This window comes from Rhineura floridana, chromosome 2 (assembly GCF_030035675.1).
Source record: "Rhineura floridana isolate rRhiFlo1 chromosome 2, rRhiFlo1.hap2, whole genome shotgun sequence".
NCBI lineage: Eukaryota > Metazoa > Chordata > Lepidosauria > Squamata > Rhineuridae > Rhineura > Rhineura floridana.
Genome location: NC_084481.1, coordinates 46,927,728 through 46,949,777, shown reverse-complemented (window position 1 = coordinate 46,949,777; position 22,050 = coordinate 46,927,728). Strand labels below are relative to the sequence as shown.

The following is a 22,050-nucleotide window of genomic DNA, read 5'->3' as shown; positions in this document are numbered from 1 at the left end:
AGGGCTGACAAAACTTTATGTAGGTCCCAAGTTGGATAGCGAAGCACTGTAGGTGGCGCTGTTATCGTTGCTCCCGAGGAAACATTTGACAAAGGGGTGAGACCCGATTGGATGATCCGGGGATCGGGAGAGAATTGCCGATAAGGCTGAAACTTGGCGCCTCAGGGTGTTAGGTCTGAGGCCCAAAGATAAGCTGTCTTTCAGAAAAGACAAGATCTCGTTGAACCCTGCTTTCCAAGGAAGAATTCTTTTCTTCCGTGACCAGGATGAGAAGGTCTTCCATGTGCTTTCATATATCCTGAGTGTGGGGAGATGCCTTTTTTCAAGAGTCTCTCCCGCTCAAGTTCCAAACATGAAGCGCCAACCACTCGGGGTCTGGGTGCCGGAGCCGTCCCTGAGATAGCAGGTCCTTTCTCGCTGGAATTTTCCATGGTGGTCTCACCGACAGGTTGATGAGATCTGGAAACCAAGGTCTCCTTGGCCACCACGGTGCTACCAACAGAACCACTGACATCTCGGTACGAAGTTTGTTGAGCACCCTGGGAATAACTGGAATTGGAGGAAAGGCGTATAGTCTGCCCTGAGGCCACTGGGAAGTTAAGGCATCTATCCCCTCCGCGCCTGGTGTCGCATATCGGGAGAAGAACCTCTTTACCTGCCGATTGTGGCTGGTGGCAAACAGGTCTACCTGAATGTGGCCAAAATGTTCCACTATCTGGCAAAAGGCCTCTGGGTGAAGCCTCCACTCTCCCTGAATCAGCGTCTCCCGACAGAGCCAGTCTGCTTGGCTGTTGTCCTCCCCTTTGAGATATTCTGCCGCTATCGAGTCGACATTGTTCTCCGCCCACTGGAAGAGGAGAAAGGCTTCCTTCTGAAGCAGGAGGGAGCGCGTGCCCCCCTGACGGTTTAAATAAGATTTGGCCGACACATTGTCTGTCCTGATAAGTACCGCACCTAACTGTCTGGTTTTCGCAAAGTGTATGACGGCCAGACGGACTGCCCTTAGTTCGAGCAGGTTGATCGGCAGTGTGGACTCCTGAGACGACCACGTGCCTTGAATCATCTGCCCGTCGCATATGGCTCCCCATCCTGATAGGCTGGCATCCGATGTTATCAGGGTGTGTAGTGGATCCTGGAAAGGAACGCCTCGCGCCAGATTGGGTTCGTGGGTCCACCATAACAGTGACTGCCGAACCTGAGGCGACAAAGTTACCCTGCAGTGGTGCCTGGACGCTATGCTGTTTTGGAAGGGTAGGAGCGCCCACTGAAGTGTGCAGGAATGATGATGTGCCCATGGCGTCGTTTGGAACGTGGAAACCATCAAACCGAGCAGAGCTGCCAACTCCATCAGGTCTGTTGAGGGGGAGGATAGGACCCCCAATGCCACTTTGCAAATCTTGCTGACCCTTTCCTGGGACAATGTAATGAGGCCGTGTTGTGAGTCTATAGTCGCCCCAAGTGCGTTATGCACCTGGATGGAAAGAGATGGCTCTTGGCCTCGTTGATCAGGAAGCCATGGTCCTTTAGACAAGCCAGGGTGACATGAAGGTCCTCCCATGCTTTGTGTAACGATGGGGAGCGGATCAGAAAATCATCCAGATAAGGAAAGATATGAATTCCCAGTGTCCTGAGGTGTGCCACCAGGGCAACCACGATCTTCGTGAACGTTCTGGGAGCAGACGATAGGCCAAAGGGCATAGCCCTGAACTGATAATGGTCTTGTCCCACTGCAAAGCAAAGGTACCTTCTGTGAGGGGGGAAGATTGGTATATGAAGATAGGCCTCCTTGAGGTCGATAGAAGAGAGGAAGTCCCCTAGCCTCAGTGCTGCCTTGATTGAAAGCAAGGTGTCCATCCGAAATTTGCGGTATTTTATGAAGCAGTTTAGACCTTTGAGGTCTAGTACTGGCCTGGATGAACCGTCTTTTTTCTCGACAGTGAAGAACAGAGTAATTTCCCAAGAATCTCTCTCCTGGTGGAACCTTCTCGATGGCTGCCATTCGTAGGAGATGGGAAACTGATCGTAAGACTCTGTCCCGCTTGTGCGGAGTCAATGATAGAGGGGATGGAATGTATCTCGCCGGGGGGGTGGAAGTAAATTCCAGGCGAAGGCCATATCGAAGGGTGCGGAGGACCCACTGATCGGAAAATAAGTCCTTCCATCCGTGAGCAAAATGTTGGAGACGGCCTCCCACTGGCGAGGCGGAGGCGTCAGAACTGACCCGTGTCCACGTGACTGGGATGCAAAGCCCAATTGACCCGGAAGGTGTTGCTGTGACTTAAGCTGGCTGCGCTGTTTGTTCTAGAAGGGACGGTTAGAGTGGGCGTCCTTCTGTCTTCCAAACGGGCGTGAGCCCCGAAAGGACTGCGAGAAGTGATATGGATGGAATGAGCGACGAAAGGTTCTTCCATCATCCCTTTTTCTGGTGGATGGCATAGACTTTTTCTTTTCCTTAGTTTCCAAGACATTAGCCAGGGCAGTGTCCCCAAATAATTTGCCCCCCACATAGGGTTCTGAGGCAAGATTCGAACGAGCTGCAGGGTCTACCTCCCAATGTCGGAGCCAAAGGGTTCTTCGCGTGAAGATCCCCGCTGTCAATGACCTTGCTGCAAACTGCATGGCATCCATAGACGCATCTGCCATGAAGGTAACTGCCCGAGAGACCTTCAGCAGAGATTTGCACACCCGGGCTGCATCTTGCTGTGGGCCATCCAGCAGGTCTTCCAACCAAAGAAGGGAGCCTCGAGCAAACACCGAGGAGGCTGCTGCTGCCCTGATTGATAGCGCACTAGCCTCATGTACCCTTCTAAGCCCCTGGTCCATCTTGCGCTCAGTGGTATCCTTAAGATGCGCATCTGAGTCTTTCGGATTCAATGATGGGTTCAGTAGATTGACTATGGGTGCGTCTATGAGCGGGACCTTCAGCTGATCCATGATTGGTTGTTCCAGCATATATTTGCTGGCTAAGGAGACAGATTTTTTGAATTGCAAAGGAATGTCAAATTCTGATTTGAGCACCTTCGGGACAAGAGAAGGAAATTTCAACACTCTAGACCTGGGTTTTGGATCTGGACATACAGCTGAGACTCTTGAGGTGGATGGAGTAGGAGGATCCTCTGCAGAGGTGAGGGTAAGGGCTTCCATAGCCTTGCATAGCAGAGGAAGGAAATGAGGCTCTTGAAATATCCTAGTAGATAAAACCTCCTCAGATTCCAACTCCCCACTCCATTCCTCTTCATCCAAGACAATCAAGTCGTTTTCTGTGTCTATAAACTCCTGTTCTGGGGGGCTGAAGGTGCCTGCCCTGAGATGCCGCACAGGGGTCTGGGGATGTGCGGTTAGGGGAAGGGCGTGGATTTGCCCTCAAGTGACCTGTAGGTGGGTCTCGTGAGGGCTGTGAGCCTGATGTAGCTTGAGAAGACAAATCTCTAGCCAGATCCATTAAGAGGGCATCTCTAAGCTGCTCCTTCAGTTGTAGAATTGAATGTGCTGACAGGTGCAACTGGATAGGGCGAGCCTGAGTGTGAGATGACTGGAGCCTGTGGTCTCCAGGTTCTTGGATCTGTTGGATAGGGATTGGTTCCTCCAAAAAACCTGTAAAGGACTCGGGAGAGGAGGTGATAGAAAAAATAGCACCCAAAGAAGGGTGAGACTGGCTGCCTTCCTCATCAGATAGGGGTTCCAGGTCCCTCTGGTCCCTTGTATGGTGGACAGGACCCTGAGAGTCTCTACAGGTTACCTTATATGGGACAGGCATCCTGCCTTCCGTAGCCACCCTGCCCGCCAGAACCTGAGCCTCAGCCACCTCGTGCCTGACGGCAGAGGGGCGGGCCACTGCCATTTCTGAATGATCCCCCAAAGAATACGACTGCCCTGATCCCTGGGTGGGAAGGGGTTCTGATGCTGCGCCTGCTGCAGGCGTGTGGGAGAGTGGTTTCAACCTCTTTGAGAGGTGTTTCATTTTGTGTGTGGCTTTCCCCATCGAGGGCACACACTGCGGGGCTTACAGGGTTAATGCAGGAAGTACAAGGCTTGTAGCTAGAAGACGTGACGTAAAGAAAGGGCTCTTGCTGTTGGTGACTAATAGCGCTGTCCTGGTAAGGCTGTGCGAAGCACAAAGTCCAGCAGTGGCAGCCGCCGTCCTCCCTCCAGCGTTAATAGCCAGGCAGAACAAGGCATTCGTGCGTCTGCCCCCCCCCACCGCTCCAAGCGGGGAAAACGAAAGCTGCTCTAAAAGGAGCGCGAAAAAATCCAGGCGGAGGTTCGGGTGTTGAGTCCGGGGAAAGGCCGCCTCAGAAGTGAAAACTGCCGACTCTGTGTCTTAGTCTCAGAAGAGAAACGGCAGCGAACTTGGCCGGGGAGGGAGCCTAAAGAGGCCGATGGCCCCAGGCACTGCGGGGAGGGGCTGGCTGCCCTTCGCCACGGAGAAGGACTTCAGGAAAGGACACAAGGAACTTTTTTAAAAAAAAAAAACTTTTATAGACGGGAGAGGACAAAACACGGAGGGAAAGAACAACAGGAAAATGACCAAGAAGACCCAAACAAACAAACAATACAGGTCTGAACGAACAGAGGCAGAGAGAATCCAACCACTTTCAGTGAGGCAAAAGAGAAAACTGAGGACGGAGCAGGCGCAGACCAGGAACGGCTCTACAATAAAATGTCAGCAGTACTCTTTTGCCTTCAACCACTAGGTGGAGCTAATTACCCACCTGATATCATCTTTCCATGCACAGGAGAAATAAGATGTTGCAAGGGTAAAACATGCAAGTTTCATTCACGAACGTTAGTCTTTTAAGAGAAGGAATGTAAAAAGAAATGGCAGCCAGCAGTTGCTTCTTCTTACTCTTCTACATTAAGCCATAATCTGGAAGCCTGGTGCTTTCTATATCACTGCTGTCTACAAGTAGAGGGATTTTGGGACACAACTTGAGTACCTGAATACAGATTTGTAACCACAAGCCTTATATCTTTTCTTCTACTTCTCCCTATTTTTTTTATAAAAAAAAATCAGGTCTTCAAGTACATTACTGTAACATTAACAAGGTATTTAGATAAGAAAGCATGCATCGTTCAGCGGGGATTTTGCAGGTGAACCCTTCTCATTCATCCGATTAAAATAAAATAAAATAAAATAAAATAAAAATGCCCTTAACCATTTATCCACTTTATTTGCTTTTATGCCTCAATGAGGTGACTGTGCAAGAATGATAAAATCAGTCTGGGAAGTCTGGGTGGAACAGGAAGTTCCTAAGGATGGAAAAGAAAACACGATTGTATATAGTGTTCTAACTAGGCCCTGAAATGATCTGTTCTGACTGCCCCCTCTAGTGGCAAACATAATCATGTCCCGATAAATTTTCTCCAGCAGAAGTACAGCACTACAGCAAAGGGGGGAGTGCATGCACCAGACACTTAGAGCAAGGAGAACAGGGAAGAAAAAGCCATACAACTGTTCTACAGATCCTGATATTAGTTTACCATGAATTTTGTATCAGTGGTGATTAAATCACTACTATAGATTTTAGAATACTAACACGTAGCCTAGGTTTATAAACCTAGAGCTACCCCATACTTGTTTTATCTTTCAGGAGCAGAGTTAAGTGACTGCGGACAATTAAGAGCACTCTACTATGCAACCAAGTATCATGACAATACTCAAAACTATTTCTCAACTGCAATGAAGTAGTACATAGTTCTAGCCTTAGACTCTGCACATAAGCATGAACTGGGAAGAGAATGGTGAAGAAGTGCAGCCTAAGGCACCTCCAGATGTTGCTGAACTACAACTCCCATCAACCCCAGCCAGCACTGTCAATGGTCAGCAATGATGGGAGCTGGAGTACAGCAACATCTGGAAGGCCACAGACTTCCCACCCCTGAAAATGTATCAAGGCAAAAATTGCAAAATCTGTCATAAAACAGTACTCCAACATTTGACATCCCATGTTTGGAGATCCTCCTGTGCTTCTCTAACTAAAACTGAACCAAAAAAGACCTCTTCTTCCTTGTAGCTGTCCTCTGAAAACTAAAGGACTATGTTTATCAGCATGGTTTTTAACAAAAATAATGACTCCTCAGCTATTGTTTTAGACCCATAATGATACCTTTGGTGCAGTATTGTACAGCACTCATTAAACATATTGAGTGCATTGTAAATCACCTATACAAATACTAAATAGCCTATATTGTTGCTGGTACAACAGCATACCATCGGCCAAAAATTTCGGGGAGTAAATCTTCCAGCATAAATGAAATTATATTGGTACTACAAATTATTACGTTTTAACATAGAAAATGCCATCCTTTTTCTTACTTCTCATTTGAACCGATATTAAACATTATGAAGTACACTGCTGCCCTCTGCTGTATGTTTCAGTACTAAAATACAGGACAAAATGTCACCGTGACCTATTGGTTCTCTATACAGACCAAAGAGAAGATCATATGCATTTGCAATTAAAAAAATATATAGGTCTGTGTAAGAAGAAATTGGCTTTCAATATGTAAGACTGAAACAGAGTAGTATCAGCTCTAGGCTTAAATCACATTAACACATATTTGGTCAAGGAACACAATGGAAGCTAATCAGGACAAAAACTGATCTCAAAAGTTACACAACTGGCAACTCAGTTTTGCTAACTGTAGTTGAATATTCTTAATTACACTTAATTACAGTGGACAGCCACTGCTTTGGAGATTTGATACAGAATACCTTGAAACTCATGATTTCCAGCCGTATTACTCTGTAGCAGCAAAATACAAAGAATCCTGTGGCACTCCGAGGTTGATGGAGATACCTGATTATGAAGGACTCTGGGAAGGAATCTGTTCTAGTCCCTGTTCAACCCCAAGCATTCTAATTTCTTCTAGCCTACCACTGAAATTAGAGGAAGCAAGTGAGGAGAAAGCCAACTTGTTACAATGTAGTCTCAAAAACAAACTTAATTTAGAAGATTCAGAATGATATAAAAGGTAAGACACTGGAGATTAGACACCCCCTGTAATAATGGTATTTCTTAACAAAAACTGCAATTCCGTTTTTGCACCAATTGCATCTTATGACAGTTATTTTTTATTTACATCACTCCATTCCTTAAAAAAAGTTCAGGGTATATAATAAGAATAAAAGTAATAAAAAAATGACTACAAGACGGCAAATAAAAAACATTAAACACAGCAGCTAGAACAATGCAACTATCAAGGAGACCCAGGCTGACAGTTTTCCCGAGAAATTAAAGTTAGTTTTAGTGGAAACTATACTAAAAATTTCCTTGTGAGAGTTAAAGAATAAAAGCCAGATGGTTCAAATCAAGCTTGTAAAACACTGGGATGTGGAACATGTGGCCCTCCAGATGTCACTGAACTACAGATTCCCTATCGCTGCTCTAAAGGCCAATAGCTGTTTTCTTAAGAGAAAGGTCTTTGCATCAAGAAAAGGGGAAGCCAAGACTAGGCACGGCTAAGGAAAATGAAAAGGAAGAAAATTGAAATCCAAAATTTCAAAGGGGGAAAAAACCCCAATCCAAATTCTACCCACCTATTTCATGAGTGCATCCAGCAGAAAAGTTGCATGTTTCAAGGACTACCATTTTACTGTTTTCACACAGATACGCACACGCACATTATTTATTTTATTCTATTTTATTATTTCAATTTATATACCGCCCTTAGCAGAATAGGTCTCAGGGCGGTGAACAAACAAGATAAAATACAATATATCATAGTAAAAAATCACAAAAACATGTACAAACAAACAACAGAAAGCACAACAAAAACGAAATACAACACAAATTAAGAAGGATACATGTTAAAAGTAGAAAGATTAAGAAAATTAAAAGATTAAAATGCCTGGGAGCATAAAAAGGTCTTTACCTGGCGCCGGAAAGATAGAAGTGTAGGCGCCAGGCGTACCTCTTCGGGGAGGCTGTTCCACAACTCAGGGGCCACCACAGAAAAGGCCCTAGATCTCGTAACCACCCTCCGGGCTTCCCGATGAGCTGGTACCCGGAGGAGGGCCTTAGATTCTGAACGAAGTGAACGGGTAGGTTCATAGCGAGAGAGGCGTTCCACAAGGTATTGAGGTCCCACGCCGTGTAAGGCTTTATAGGTCAAAACCAGCACCTTGAATCTTGCCCGGAAGCAAATAGGGAGCCAGTGCAGACGCGCCAGAATAGGTGTTATATGCGAAGACCGACTGGTCCTCGTCAATAGTCTGGCAGCCGCGTTCTGCACCAGCTGAAGCTTCCGAACTGTCTTCAAGGGCAGCCCTACGTAGAGCGCATTACAGTAATCCAATCTTGAAGTTACCAGAGCATGAACAACGGAGGCGAGGTCGTCCCTGTCCAGATAGGGGCGTAGTTGGGCTACCAGACGAAGATGGTAAAATGCATTCTGTGCCACCGAGGCCACTTGGGCCTCGAGAGACAAGGAAGAATCGAAAAGAACCCCCAAACTACGTACCTGTTCTTTCAGGGGGAGTGTAACCCCATCCAGAACAGGGTGAACATCCACCATCTGAGCAGGGAAGGCGTTCACCAGCAGTGTCTCGGTCTTGTCTGGATTGAGTCTCAGTTTATTAGCTCTCATCCAGTCCATTATCGCGGTCAGGCAACGGTTCAGCACATCAGCAGACTCACCTGAAGAAGATGAAAAGGAGAAATAGAGCTGCGTGTCATCAGCATATTGATGGCAACGCACTCCAAAACTCCTGAGGACCGCACCCAGCGGCTGCATGTAGATGTTGAAAAGCATGGGGGACAAGACCGACCCCTGAGGGACTCCACAATGGAGAGTCCATGGTGTCGAGTGATGTTCCCCAAGCACTACCTTCTGGTGACGGTCCGCGAAGTAGGAGCGGAACCACTGCCAAGCAGTGCCCCCGACACCCAACTCCGCGAGTCTCCCCAGGAGGATACCATGGTCGATGGTATCAAACGCCGCTGAGAGATCAAGGAGAATCAACAGAGTCACACTCCCCCTGTCCCTCTCCCGACAAAGGTCATCATACAGGGTGACCAAGGCTGTTTCGGTGCCAAAACCGGGCCTAAAACCGGACTGAAACGGATCTAGATAATCGGTTTCATCCAAGAGCGCCTGGAGCTGGCCGGCAACCACCCGTTCCAAAACCTTGCCCAAAAAAGGGACATTCGCCACCGGTCTATAGTTGTTCAAGTTATCTGGGTCCAAGGAGGGTTTCTTTAAAAGAGGTCTCACTACTGCCTCCTTGAGGCTACCAGGGACTACTCCCTCCCTCAAGAAGGCATTAACCACTTCCTTGGCCCAACCGGTGGTCCCAGCCCTGCTAGCTTTCACTAGCCAAGATGGGCAAGGATCCAGAACAGACGTGGTTGCCCGAACCATTCCAAGCACCTTGTCCACTTCCTCGAGCTGCACCAACTGAAACTCATCCAATAATGAAGGACAAGGCCGTGCTCCGGACACTTCAATGGATTCATCTGTCGCAACATACGAGTCAAGATCCCTGTGGATACATGCGATCTTATCTTGAAAGTGTCCAGCAATTTCGTTGCAGCGGGCTTCCGATGTTTCCGTAGTATCGTGTGGGCCAGAGTGTAAGAGCCCACGCACGACTTTAAAAAGCTCCGCTGGGCGGCATAGGGATGATCTAATAGAGGCAGCAAAATAGAGCTTCTTTGCTGTCCTTACCGCTTTTGTATACAACTTATTGGTGGCACTTACCAAGGCATGATTGTATCCACTGGGAGTTTTCCTCCATCTGCACTCCAGCCTCCTCCTCTCATGTTTCATCGCTCTCAGCTCCGGGGTATACCACGGAGCTGTATGAGCTCTACAGCGGAGGGGGCGCGCGGGAGCGATCTTGTCAATAGCCCGGGTCATTTCCGTATTCCACAGTGCGACCAGGGCCTCGACAGGAGCACCAGTCCTATCAGCCGGAAAATCTCCCAGAGCCCTCTGAAAACCTGCGGGATCCATCCGGCTCCGGGAGCGGATCAACTTAATAGATCCTCCACCTTTGCAGAGGGAAAGAGACGCTGTAAGTCTAAATCTCAGCAAGCGGTGATCTGTCCATGACAATGGGGTAGATGAAAAACACCCCACCACCAGATCACCATCTCCATGTCCAGTGGCAAAGATCAAATCAAGAGTATGTCCCGACACATGCGTTGGGCCGGTAGAAAATTGAGACAGCCCCATTGTTGTCATGGAGGCAATGAAGTCCTGAGCTGTGCCAGATAAGACAGCCTCGGCATGGACGTTAAAATCCCCCAGTACCAAAAGTCTAGGGGATCTCAAGAGCACCTCCGAGACTATCTCTGTCAGCTCAGCTAAGGAAGCTGTTGGGCAGCAAGGTGGACGGTACACCAACAGTATTCCTAGTCTGTCTCCCTGGCCCAATACAAGGTGGAGACATTCCAGACCAGTCGCCGTCTGGACAGGGTGCTTGGTGAGAGGGAAAGAACTCCTATAGACCACAGCGACCCCCCCTCCCCGGCCCTCAGATCTACCACAGTGCTGAACCAAATACCCGGGTGGACAAAGCTGGGAAAGAGCAACTCCTCCCTGATCAGCCACCCAGGTTTCGGTTATACATGCCAGGTCGGCACCCTCCTCCAGAATTATATCATGGACAAGTGAGGTTTTATTATGTACCGACCTGGCATTCAAAAGCAGCACTTGGAGATCCGAGAGCTGGCTGATAGGACAACCAACAAACCTGTGGGTATGAGGAGAACCGGAACAAGGCACAGACACAATTTGTCTGGGACGAGTTCCCCTTACCTGGCCTGTTCTCCTCCTAACGCCATACCTCCCATTACCCGTCACTACATTAATTGGGGCCCCCGAAAGCCCCCCCACGAAGGATGGAATCTTTTCTCCCAGGCACATGTTAAAAATACACAAACTCACACAGACAAGCAATCATACAATCATTCACCCAACAGTAACGCACACACACACCGAACAAACAACGTTAAAATTAATTAGTCCTCTTCAAACAACAATGGCAGTCTCGGAGCCCCCAGCCAAAAACGAGCCGCCAGCGATGGCACCAGGACAGCAACACAGCCCCAAGCAGCGACAACAGCGCCCACACACGAGCAGAGAAGCGGCGAAGGCAGCGGAGCCGCAGTGGTAATATCCTGGGCAGCGGCACGGTCCTCGGCGACGATGAAAACGCCCGCAACCAGCGGCGGCGATGGCGGCAACACGAGCCACAGCGACGAAGTCCCCGGCAGCAACACGGTCCCAGCAGCGGCGAAAACGCCCCGCGCGCAAGCAGGCAAGCGGCGACAACGGCGGCGCGGGCCGCAGCCCAGAGTCCCCCGCAGCGGCACGCCCCACGGCAGCTGCCTGCTCTTCCAAGACATGAGCTGGCGGCCAGCCCAGGCAATAAAATGCTAGTAACTCAAGTCAGCCGAGGGACCCCAGTCCGTCCCTACCAAGCGCATCTGCACTATGCTAGTGGCTATCCTAGGGCAGATCTTGGGGCACAAGAGCTGTTATCAGGATTGAGCCCAGCTGCTTACTTCTCCAGCCAACCGATTATCAAGGCTACAATAGCAATGTTCTTAGGTGTAGCTGGACTGTATCTCAGATTTCTCCACCCACCCAAGCTCAGAACAAAGCCAAATGATTAGCAACAACAGCCATGTCTTTCATGCTTTCAAGTCTGACTTCCAAACCATGAGTATAAATATGCTCTGAATGTCAAACATTAGCATGGTGTCCTCCTGCAATCCCCAGTGGCTATAGCAATATATTTCCCACCGTCCCAAGAGATTTATTAGGTCTCCACTGTCTAAGGGTTGTGAGAATCCTTACCTTTTTGGCTCTTTGTGCTATGTCAGGTGTCTTTGTAAGCAGTTTTTCAATCAAGTATTCTCTAGTCTGTAAAACCAACATTGTTATAATTAAGGCTGGCTAGCCCCAAGAAAATAAAAATTCACACTAATATTGAGACAGAGCCAATTTACTTGTAGAATTCAGTATTTTACCTTTGCTTTCTGGAAGAATTTGCATTTTAAAAGTTCTGCTGCTGTAGGCCTGAAAGATAGATTAAAAGTTAGACTAGAGCAGACAAAAAAAAAAACCTCCTAATACATACAGTTCAAGACATTCTTATACAGGAATACCCCGCATTAACGTACTCAATGGGACCAGAGCAAGTACGTAAACCGAAAGTGTCCTTAAAGTGAAGCACTACCTTTTAAAACTTTTTTTACCTCTCCTTCACGCGGAGCCTCAAAGTCCCATGCTAAAGCCTCTGCTGCTGTGCCACCACGCCTCTCAGCTGATTGCGACTCCCAGCTGATTTGCGGTGGCGTGATCACGTCTATTTCCAACCCCACGCACCGTTAAGTGTCTGTATGTGTGAAGCGAGCGTACGTAAACAGGGGCAGGGTGGAGTATGGAGTATGTCCGTAAAAGCGAGTGTACGTAAAGTGAAGGTCCGTATAGCGGGGTATTCCTGTACTCTATAGTGTTTATGTAACCAGCAATGCCAAAATCCAACATTAGAATTCCAGTGACTAAACATCTATTTCTTGTAATCCAGAATGGTATTGCGAGTGGGTGGGTGTATATCACGTGCACACACACATTTTCAATACAGTGTTTTCATTTTGTTTTTAGACAATTACATTTTACATATGAGATCAAAAACGTAAAGATGCCACATAACCTGAAAACTTCTGTTTCCTAGTTTACCTCCTAGATAAAAAAAGCTGCTTTAAAGAAAATGGAAATGGACTGCCTTCAAGGCAATCCCGACTTATGGCGACCCTATGAATAGGGTTTTCATGGTAAGGTATTCAGAGGGGGTTTACCACTGCCTCCCTCTGAGGCTAGTCCTCCCCAGCTGGCTAGGGCCTGCTCAGCTTGCCACAGCTGCACAAGCCAGCCCCTTCCTTGGCCACAACTGCCAGCTGGGCGGCAACTGGGCTCCTTGGGACTATGCAGCTTGCCCACGGCTGCACAGGTGGCAGGGCACATCGCCCCTGAGCCACTCACTGTGGTGGTGATCTTTAGCTGGCCCTTGACTCCCAGGAGACATGAGCGGAGATTTGAACTCACAGACTCTGGACTCCCAGCCAGGCTCTCCTCCCCACTGTGCTATACCAGCTGATACTGGTTTAAAGAAGCTCACTACAAAAGGATTGACAATCTGTGCCGTTTATTAAAATGTGTGTTAACAGCCCTTTGAGATTCAAATATTGCCTTAAATTTTAACCCAACTTACTGTTTTAGGTAGGGAAGAACACATACTTTTTTTAAAAAAAGAAGAAATAGTATTCACTGTCTGTATTTTGTAAACTGAAGTTGGTTTGCAATATTTTTACATTTTAAAAAAGGCAAGGCATATAGTTATTGGGGAAGTACAAACTTCATGTCTTCAGCAGAATGCCAAAGCCAACAAAACAAAAGTCTGCAGACATGAAATACATTGGTACAGAACAAAGATAAGGACTTTGGGGGCTGTCTGAAAAACAACAGTGTTTCAGGTGGTGGTCAAGACACTGATCAACCTGATTTGGCACACCTCACCTTGAACACATTTCAAGTTTTAATTATATCTAGAAATTGCCAACCTGGAAATTCAAGATGCAAACCCAAATAGATTAAGCCACTCTGGTGACTCAGCAACTTCTGCTACAAATAGTGAAACCTATCATCCTTGCAATAAACTTCATGTGCAGTGGAGACCATCTTGGCAGTTGTGGGAAAACGATAAAAACTGGCAATGTCTGGAAAGACCTGATGTCTTCCATCCACAACCACCCCCCTTTTCTCTCTTTCCTTTGGTCTGCAACCCGGCATTTAACAGCGTGGACCTTTGGAAAGTAAGGGAAAGAGGGTGGGAGTAGTTCTGAGTATGATGACTGTTTTTCAAAACACTGAGAAAACCAATGAAATACGAGTTTAAAAAGTAGCAGGACTTCACTTTTGCAGAGTTCTGAAGTGACTTTAAAAAATAGAAATTGTAATTTAAGATTTGATATCAAATCAGCCAAGAAATCTTAAAATTTAACCCAGCTCCCAATTCATATGCCTCTCTTGTAAGATCCACGTTGTATCCTCTTCCCATGAGCATATATAGATTGCTTTGTTTGAAATAGGGCCAGTTCTACCTGCTAACAATCCTGTTTCATGTTTCTTCTATATCTATAGCAATATTCCTCAACTGCAGCAAACACTCTCAGCAATCAGGTAGGGAAGTTCTAGATCAGTTATTATCATCATCAATAACAACAAAAGGTCCTTGAACGAGTGGTTGCGGGCCAGCTCCAAACACTCTTGGATGAGACCGATTATCTGGATCCATTTCAGTCGGGTTTCAGGCCTGGTTTTGCCACAGAAACAGCCTTGGTCGCCCTGTATGATGACCTTTGTCAGGAGAGAGACAGGGGGAGTGTGACTCTGTTGAGTCTCCTTGATCTCTCAGCAGCTTTCGATACCATCGACCATGGTATCCTTCTGGGGAGACTGGCTGAGTTGGGAGTGGGAGGTACTGCATTGCAGTGGTTCCGCTCCTACTTGGCAGGTCGCCTCCAGAAGGTGGTGCTTGGGGAACATTACTCGGCACCCTGGACTCTCCAGCATGGGGTTCCGCAGGGGTCAGTTCTGTCCCCCATGCTGTTCAACATCTACATGAAACCATTGGGTGCAGTCATCTGGAGTTTTGGAGTGTGCTGCCATCAGTATGCGGATGACACGCAGCTCTATTTCTCCTTTTCATCTTCTTCAGGTGAGGCTGTCAATGTGCTGAACCGGTGCCTGGCTGTGACAATGGACTGGATGAGGGCTAATAAACTGAGGCTCAATCCAGACAAGACTGAGATGCTGCTAGTGGGTGGTTCTTCTGACCGGATGGTGGATGTCCAACCTGTCCTGGATGGGGTTGCACTCCCCCTGAAGGAGCAGGTTCGTAGCTTGGGGGTTCCCCTAGAATCATCTCTGTCACTTGAGGCTCAGGTAGCCTCAGTGGCACAGAGTGCCTTCTACCAACTTCGGTTGGTGGCCCAACTACGTCCCTATCTGGACAGGGATAACCTGGCTTCACTTGTCCATGCTCTGGTAACCTCTAAATTAGATTACTGCAATGCACTCTACATGGGGCTGCCTTTGAAGACGGTTTGGAAACTGCAGCTTGTGCAAAATGCAGCGGCCAGATTGGTAACAGGGACCAGACGTTCCGAACATATAAAACTGATTCTGGCCCGCTTGCACTGGCTGCCTGTATGTTTCTGATCTCGATTAAAGGTGCTGCTTTTGACCTATAAAGCCTTACACGGCTTGGGATCACAATACCTGATGGAACGCCTCTCCCGATACGAACCCACCTGTACACTATGTTCAAGATCAAAGGCCCTCCTCCGGGTGCCTATTCCGAGGGAAGCTTGGAGGGTGGCAACAAGGGAGAGGGCCTTCTCAGTGGTAGCCCCCAAATTATGGAATGATCTGTGTGATGAGGTGCGCCTGGCGCCAACACTGTTATCTTTTCGATGCCAGGTCAAGACTTTCCTCTTCTCCCAGGCATTTTAGCATGTGTTCTATATTGTTTTGAATTTTTAAATTGTGTTTTAAATTGTTTTTAAAAGATGTATTTTAAATTGTATTTGTTTTTAGTTATTGTAAACCACCCAGAGAGCTTCGGTTATGGGGCAGTATACAAGTTTAATAAATAAATAAATAAATAAATAAATAAATAAATAAATAAATAAATAATTTCGATGTATTCATTATTTATGTCCCGCCTCCTCCTAAAAGGAATCCCGGGCAACAATCAGTTCTCAATCTACAGCCAGGGCAGGGGGAGAATCAGGAGGATGAATAGCAGGCTCTAGGACATTGATGTTGCAGCTAATCAAAATGAGAATAGGAACATTTTGTGGCAGGGGATGACTTATTGTGAGATGCCAGATGATAAGGTATTTAAAAAGGGACTGAGAACAACTTTATCCAAGTTACCAGGCTATATTAGCAGACAAAATATCCACTGTGCTTTTGTGAGCTTAAAATAAAGGTCACAACTTAGGCAAAACAAATACATAAACGTATTACATTTTAAAAAAAGATAAAAGATGGATAATCCCAATGGCTTTTCCCAAGAGATAATTGCTCATCTGCTTTATTTTAATCCAACAATGAAAGAGTAGGACATTTGTGCACAGCAGCTTAGTAAAAATGAGTTCTCTAGAGCATTTCAGACTAAACAACTGAACACATTTTTATCTGCTGCCAAGTGGCAGACCTTTGCTTAAAGCATATGCCCTGGGGATTTAGAGTTAATAAGAGAGACAGTAAGAGGGCAAAGATTTTGAAGACATTATGCAGAAGAAAATTACTGATTCCTGAAGAACTCACACAGTTAAATTGTAGTATACATTCACAATTCATAAACTTTTAGCACAAGACCTGCACTCCCTACTTCTCAATTCTGACCAGAACTGCTCTATTCAAGCTAGAACTAACATAACAAAAGGGACATACGGCTTGTTTCACCATATAGGGATGGGCAATTCACCCAAGTAAGTTCAGAGGCAATGAATTAGTGAAACTTTTTGTGTCCTGATCTTGAGTAAAGCACACACATTACAGCTATATTACTACTATAAGCTACAAACAGACTCTTCAAAGCCAAAAGCTCAGAAACTAACTAACGTCAGGTCTCAAATGAGGAGAAAGCTTTTAAAAGCCTCCAAATTATTTTCCAGTTCAGACTTTTAATTCCAGTCTTCCCCCACCCTGCCTGTCTTCATGACTATCCCCAATCTGCCCCCCAAACAATCACAACCACCTTTGGGGAAAGTACATAGTGCCCAGTCCTGTGTGGATGCTATTACCCAGCATGTTATGGGAACAGGAAAAAAAAGAGGTAGGAATGAGGGGACAGAGGACACATTTCTCCTCAAACCACACACCTCCACTACTACTGTCCCTACCACTGTCACTTGTCCCTACCACTGTCACTTAAAAGGGAAGGGAAGTTAAAAATAGAGATGTTGTGAAGTTCTTCAAAGCCAGGCTCAGAAACTATCTTGAGAGGCTCATAAAAGCCTATCTCAAGTGGAGATGGGGACTGGCTTTTGGGGAGAGGGGAAGAATGAATGAATGAATGTTTATTTTTACCCCGCCCTTTTTCCAAAACAGGAACTCAGGGCGGCTTACAAATAAAAACTACATATAGGTAAAAAACATACAAAAATATACAATTAAAATAGAATTAAAACTATTCGCGACATTAAAACTATGAAACATACACTTAAGATACTAAGACAATTTAAAACACTAAGAATAGGACCATAGAACAATACAACAGACCTTATGAGGCCCTATCTTAAACATCTTCTAGTCCAAAAGCCTGTCGGAATAAAAAAGTCTTTGCCTGCCGATGGAAGGATAGCAAGGAAGGGGCCATTCGTGCTTCCCTAGGAAGAGAGTTCCTGAACCTGGGAGCAGCCACCGAGAAGGCCCTATCTCGCGTCACCACCAATCGCACTTGCGAAGGTGTTGCGACTGAGAGAAGGGCCTCTCCTGAGGATCTCAATGCCTGGGCAGGCTCATATAGGGAGATACAGTCTGACAAATAGCCTGGACCTAGGCCCTATACAGCTTTATAGGTCAAAACCAGCACTTTGAATTGTGACCAGAAACAAACTGGCAGCCAGGTGGGTAATTTTTCCAAGCCCTTCGGTTGCTCAAAATAGGAGATCATTCTATTTATTTATTTAGAAAGAAAATATCAAATAATCCAAGGCAAACTAGTTTGGTGCCATGGTTAGAGTGTCAGACTGGGACTTGGGAGACCAGGGTTCAAATCCCCACTCGACTGTGAAGTTCACTGGGTGACCATGTGCCAGTCACTGTCTTTCAGCTTAATCTACGTCACAGGGTTTTTGTGAGGATAAAATCAGGAGGGGGAGAACTGTGTTTGTATGCCACCTTGAGCTCTTGAGGAAGATGAGATATAAATGCTGTAGCAGCCTGGAAGTTTTCAGAATCAAATTCTTAAGTGTGCTGAAAGTGGCATCTTTACAACCCACTGCGATGCCCAATATATTCTGGGGATGACTTTAGTAATTCCTCCTTCCCTCACAGAAGCTTTACTTAACTTTCAACAAACTCTACTCTTCCTACCTCCGCCTTTTTATCCTTTTAAAGAAACATACCTTTTAGAAGGGTCTTTTTGAAGACACAGTGAAATTAATTTTCTAAAGGACTTGCCATACTTTTTGGTCATTTCTCTATCTTCCACACTTGTTTCCAACGTTGGGGGGTCATTTTGCAATGTCAGCATTAATACCTATTTCAAAACCAAAGGTGACAAGAAAAAACTATCTCAGCCAGACAACTTAAAACGTGAGTACTATGTCATGAACACAGCTAGAAACACATAGGAAAAGGGGCAAAATAAGATTCTTGACTCTGAATAGCCACACCATGTTAATGGAATATATACTAGGACTTTTGAAGTTAGATATGAAAGGGTAGCAACTTGAGTGTGAAGGGTAGCTTCAGAGATCCAGAATGAGTCTTAGGGCCCATCTGCATTATACATTTAAAGCAGTATCATACCACTTTGAAGTATATTGCTTCAAATGTGTAGTGCAGATGGGGGCTGAGGTTGGGGTGGCTGGCTCATCATCATGTTTTCATATAACAGATAGGGAGTGGGCTGCAGGACAACGTACACTGCAAAAAACTTAGCCACGATTAATAACAACCAGAGGTTGCTGTTAACTGCCTTCTAGCCCTGCTAAAGGCCTATGCCAGCAGGGGGAATTCATGTGGGAAGAAGGGGCTAAGGGGTGGGAAATGCTACATGCAATCCTAGACGCTCTTGGTTATGTCTGCACCCACCCATGATCACAATTTACATGTTTTATTGTTAAGGTGTTGGACTACAACCTGGGAGACCGGGGTTCAAATCCCCACATAGCCATGAAGCTCACTGGGTGACCTTGGGCCAGTCACTGCCTCTCAGCCTCATGAAAACCCTATTCATAGGGTCGCCATAAGTCGGAATTGACTTGAAGTCAGTACATTTTACACAATTACTCCAAAAGGCAGGGAGATGGGTGTTAGGTTGTGGCTCAGACACATACCTTTTTCTGCCAGGCTCCTAAACCTCCTGCTCTTTTTGTTTTAAAGCTGTTTTAAAAATGCTTAAAGGGAGGCTGGACACATTGTGGTGCCAGTGAGATCCCAGCCACTCACCCTCTTATCCGCTCAAAGGCACTCTGAACATTTGTGCAAGTTGTACCATGGGCCTGTGCACTAATATGTTCAAGTATTTTGCAAAACCCTTGCCTACAGGCAAACCAAGAACAGCCATAGTGACTTCTTTAATATGTTTATCTGCAATTGTTACAATCAAATATTTTTTCAGGGTGGGGGGGAGGACACACATGGCATTCATTTGAACAATGTAGCATTGATCTAGTAATCATGAAACTTGTAAGACCAGAGCCAAAAAAATCCCAAGTATCTGATTTCTCAGGCACCTAACATTTTAGGCTGTTTGGTTATGAATTTACAATGCTATATTCAGCTCTGTAAAGGACTAGCTCCTAAATATGTGAAACTGGATCCCAGGAATTTGCAGTATTTTTCCAGCCCTGTGAAAGACACAGTAGAGTGAGCCTGTTTAAATTTGACCTGTTGGTTGCCATTATTTTAAGACTATTGCCCCAGACATCTAAATAACCACTGCAATATATACATAGATAAACATGTGCGCACACGCACACACTCTTACATATGGCACCATGCTTATTCCAATATATAAATATGGAATACACTTTCCGTAAAATTCACTTATGATTCTACCAACTGGTTTATTTGTTTTTTTCCCTCATGGTTTCTACCTTTCTTTTTTACTTGAAATAAAGGAGAAACATAAGTTCCACTTTCTTTTTAGGCTGGCACAGCCCTTACTACCACCCACACTTTGATAAAATGAAATTGCCAATAACACTTCAAACATACATCTAGAACAAACAGATTTCCAATTCCTACAATTGGCAAGCTTATGTGACCCAATATAATAAATCCTCAAATAGCTACTTAATTTTATTTCTGATTACAAATGGAAGTCTAGAAGGTCATCTATGCAAAAATGTGAACTTCTGAATCCTATAGCATATGTGCATTGATAGATTCATACAAGCACATACACCTCAAGTTGTTTGTACTGAGTTGATATAAGCCTGTCTCTCACAGTCAGTCCCATGGATTGAAACAGTCACAAAATCAGGGCCATATGAGCACCAGCTGTGCAATCTGCATCACTGATGCTGGTACAAGATTCCTGCCTCTGAAATACAGGAAGAAGAAGGGACAAGAAGGACTTTAACAAGTCAACAATGTAGGAGGAAGCTACTATGCAGACATTGACTTTAGGTCATTCTCATCTGTTCGCTCAGACCTCTTTGGCTGTTTTTAGGGAAAGTGCTCTCCAAAATACATGTATATGTGTTTGATAAACTCCTCCTGACACCAGAATCGAAACAAACGTCAGGTTGGCACATCAGTATACCTGGCAGTCATATAAGTCCCAAACAACAGTACCTAACAATTGCATACAATCTACCAGTGCAAATTTCAATCTTCACATTCTGGATTTACTCAGGAAGGGCTGGTATTTTACTTGGTAGCATGACAGGATTTTTTAAAAAACACGCAAGTGATTCAATAAAGGTCAATGTTGTATGTTATTTTTGCAATTCTTTTTCAGAAAAGTTCATGTTAGTAATCTTGGAGAAAACAAGTTAGAAATCTCCAAAACCAACTTTCCCACACTTTCCTCCCCTGCCGTTTTGATCTGGTTTTAATAATTGGATTTTATTTATTATAATAAAACTACTTTGATCATTCACCACAGAAGTGAAAAGTAGTATATAAATTTTCTAAATAAATAAAATGCACACATTTTATACCTCTAACCATTTGCTACAAAGTGTAGTTGAAATGTAAACCTTGCTTTAAAAACAAAAAGGTATCATGCCCTGGCAACAGTAAACTCAGATGGTTGAGTACTAACTGGACTGGACTTAACACAGGGTCACTAAGAAACAAGGAAGAAGGTATCAGCATGCTTAGGTAAACCCTGATGTATGCAGAAGTACAAACCACTTAAAAAATATCCCCCAAAAGATGGCAACCCTCCCAAAATACAGCCTAATGTGAACTGAGCACACAAGAGTCTCCAGGAGCCATGGGATATGTTGAGTGTTACTTGGGGCAGGTGATGGAGTAAAACTGGCCTGCTTCAGCTCCTTACTGAAGGTCATGGCTGGCACCCTAAACAAAACTGTGGCTTTTATGGGGTGACAATACACCTCAAAACTTTGTTTTAGTTCCCACTTGTAGAGCTTCAAAACCAATGTAAAAGACCTGAATTATTTTTATAAAGGCTAGAATGAAATCCAACTCCCATCCATCGGACCATTTGTCACCCCACAAAAGGGAGAAAACATATAAGCAAGTTCTCAGAACTTTTAGGTGACCTGGCCAAGGGTTTCTCTCTCTCTCTCTCTAAATACAAATAATAATAATAATAATAATAATGCTTCATTGCTGTTTCCAAAGGTAACTGACAGTGTTTTCTCTAATGTAGGAAAGAACACTCCACTCCACCACTATATCACGATGTGACATTGTTCCCAAGAACGCCCTGGGAATGGTGTCACATCATGACATCATGCTGTGCACCGCCCAGAGAGCCTTCGGGCTTTGGGCGGTATAAAAATTGAACAAAATAAAATAAATAAAATAAATGACATGGCATCATTCCCATGGGGCAATATGTCCCAAATTAGAAGGGAACACCACTGGACTGCTGAGGGCTTGAAGCAGCAGCAGAGTTTATTTTCCCCTCTTGGGGAAGAAAGAGAAAAACACTTTCAGCTCTCTCATCTGGTAAGCCCACTGTCAAAGTTCCAAGATTTTGCCCTACCTCTCCCTTCAAAACAATACTCCAAATTGGGGGACAAATGGAAAAAAAAAAAACTTCATCCCAGCAGTGCTTTCTATGCAGTGCTGCTTTATATGCAACATTAGACT

At 45.4% G+C, this 22,050-nt stretch overlaps 1 protein-coding gene across 2 annotated transcripts in view; it reads right to left on the bottom strand.

The window, feature by feature from the left end:
• The window catches only part of STK39 (serine/threonine kinase 39), a 172,269-nt gene that overhangs the window by 59,084 nt on the left and 91,135 nt on the right, over positions 1-22,050 (bottom strand). For both annotated transcript variants that reach the window (XR_009760478.1, XM_061608579.1), the window contains exons 8-10: positions 18,156-18,289; positions 11,982-12,030; positions 11,809-11,874 (exon numbers count right to left, since the gene is read on the bottom strand). Coding sequence is in view for 1 of the 2 variants with exons in the window: in XM_061608579.1 (XP_061464563.1) it covers positions 11,809-11,874; positions 11,982-12,030; positions 18,156-18,289 (249 nt within the window). In the remaining variant the exon portion in view is untranslated. The remainder of the gene's footprint in view (positions 1-11,808; positions 11,875-11,981; positions 12,031-18,155; positions 18,290-22,050) is intronic.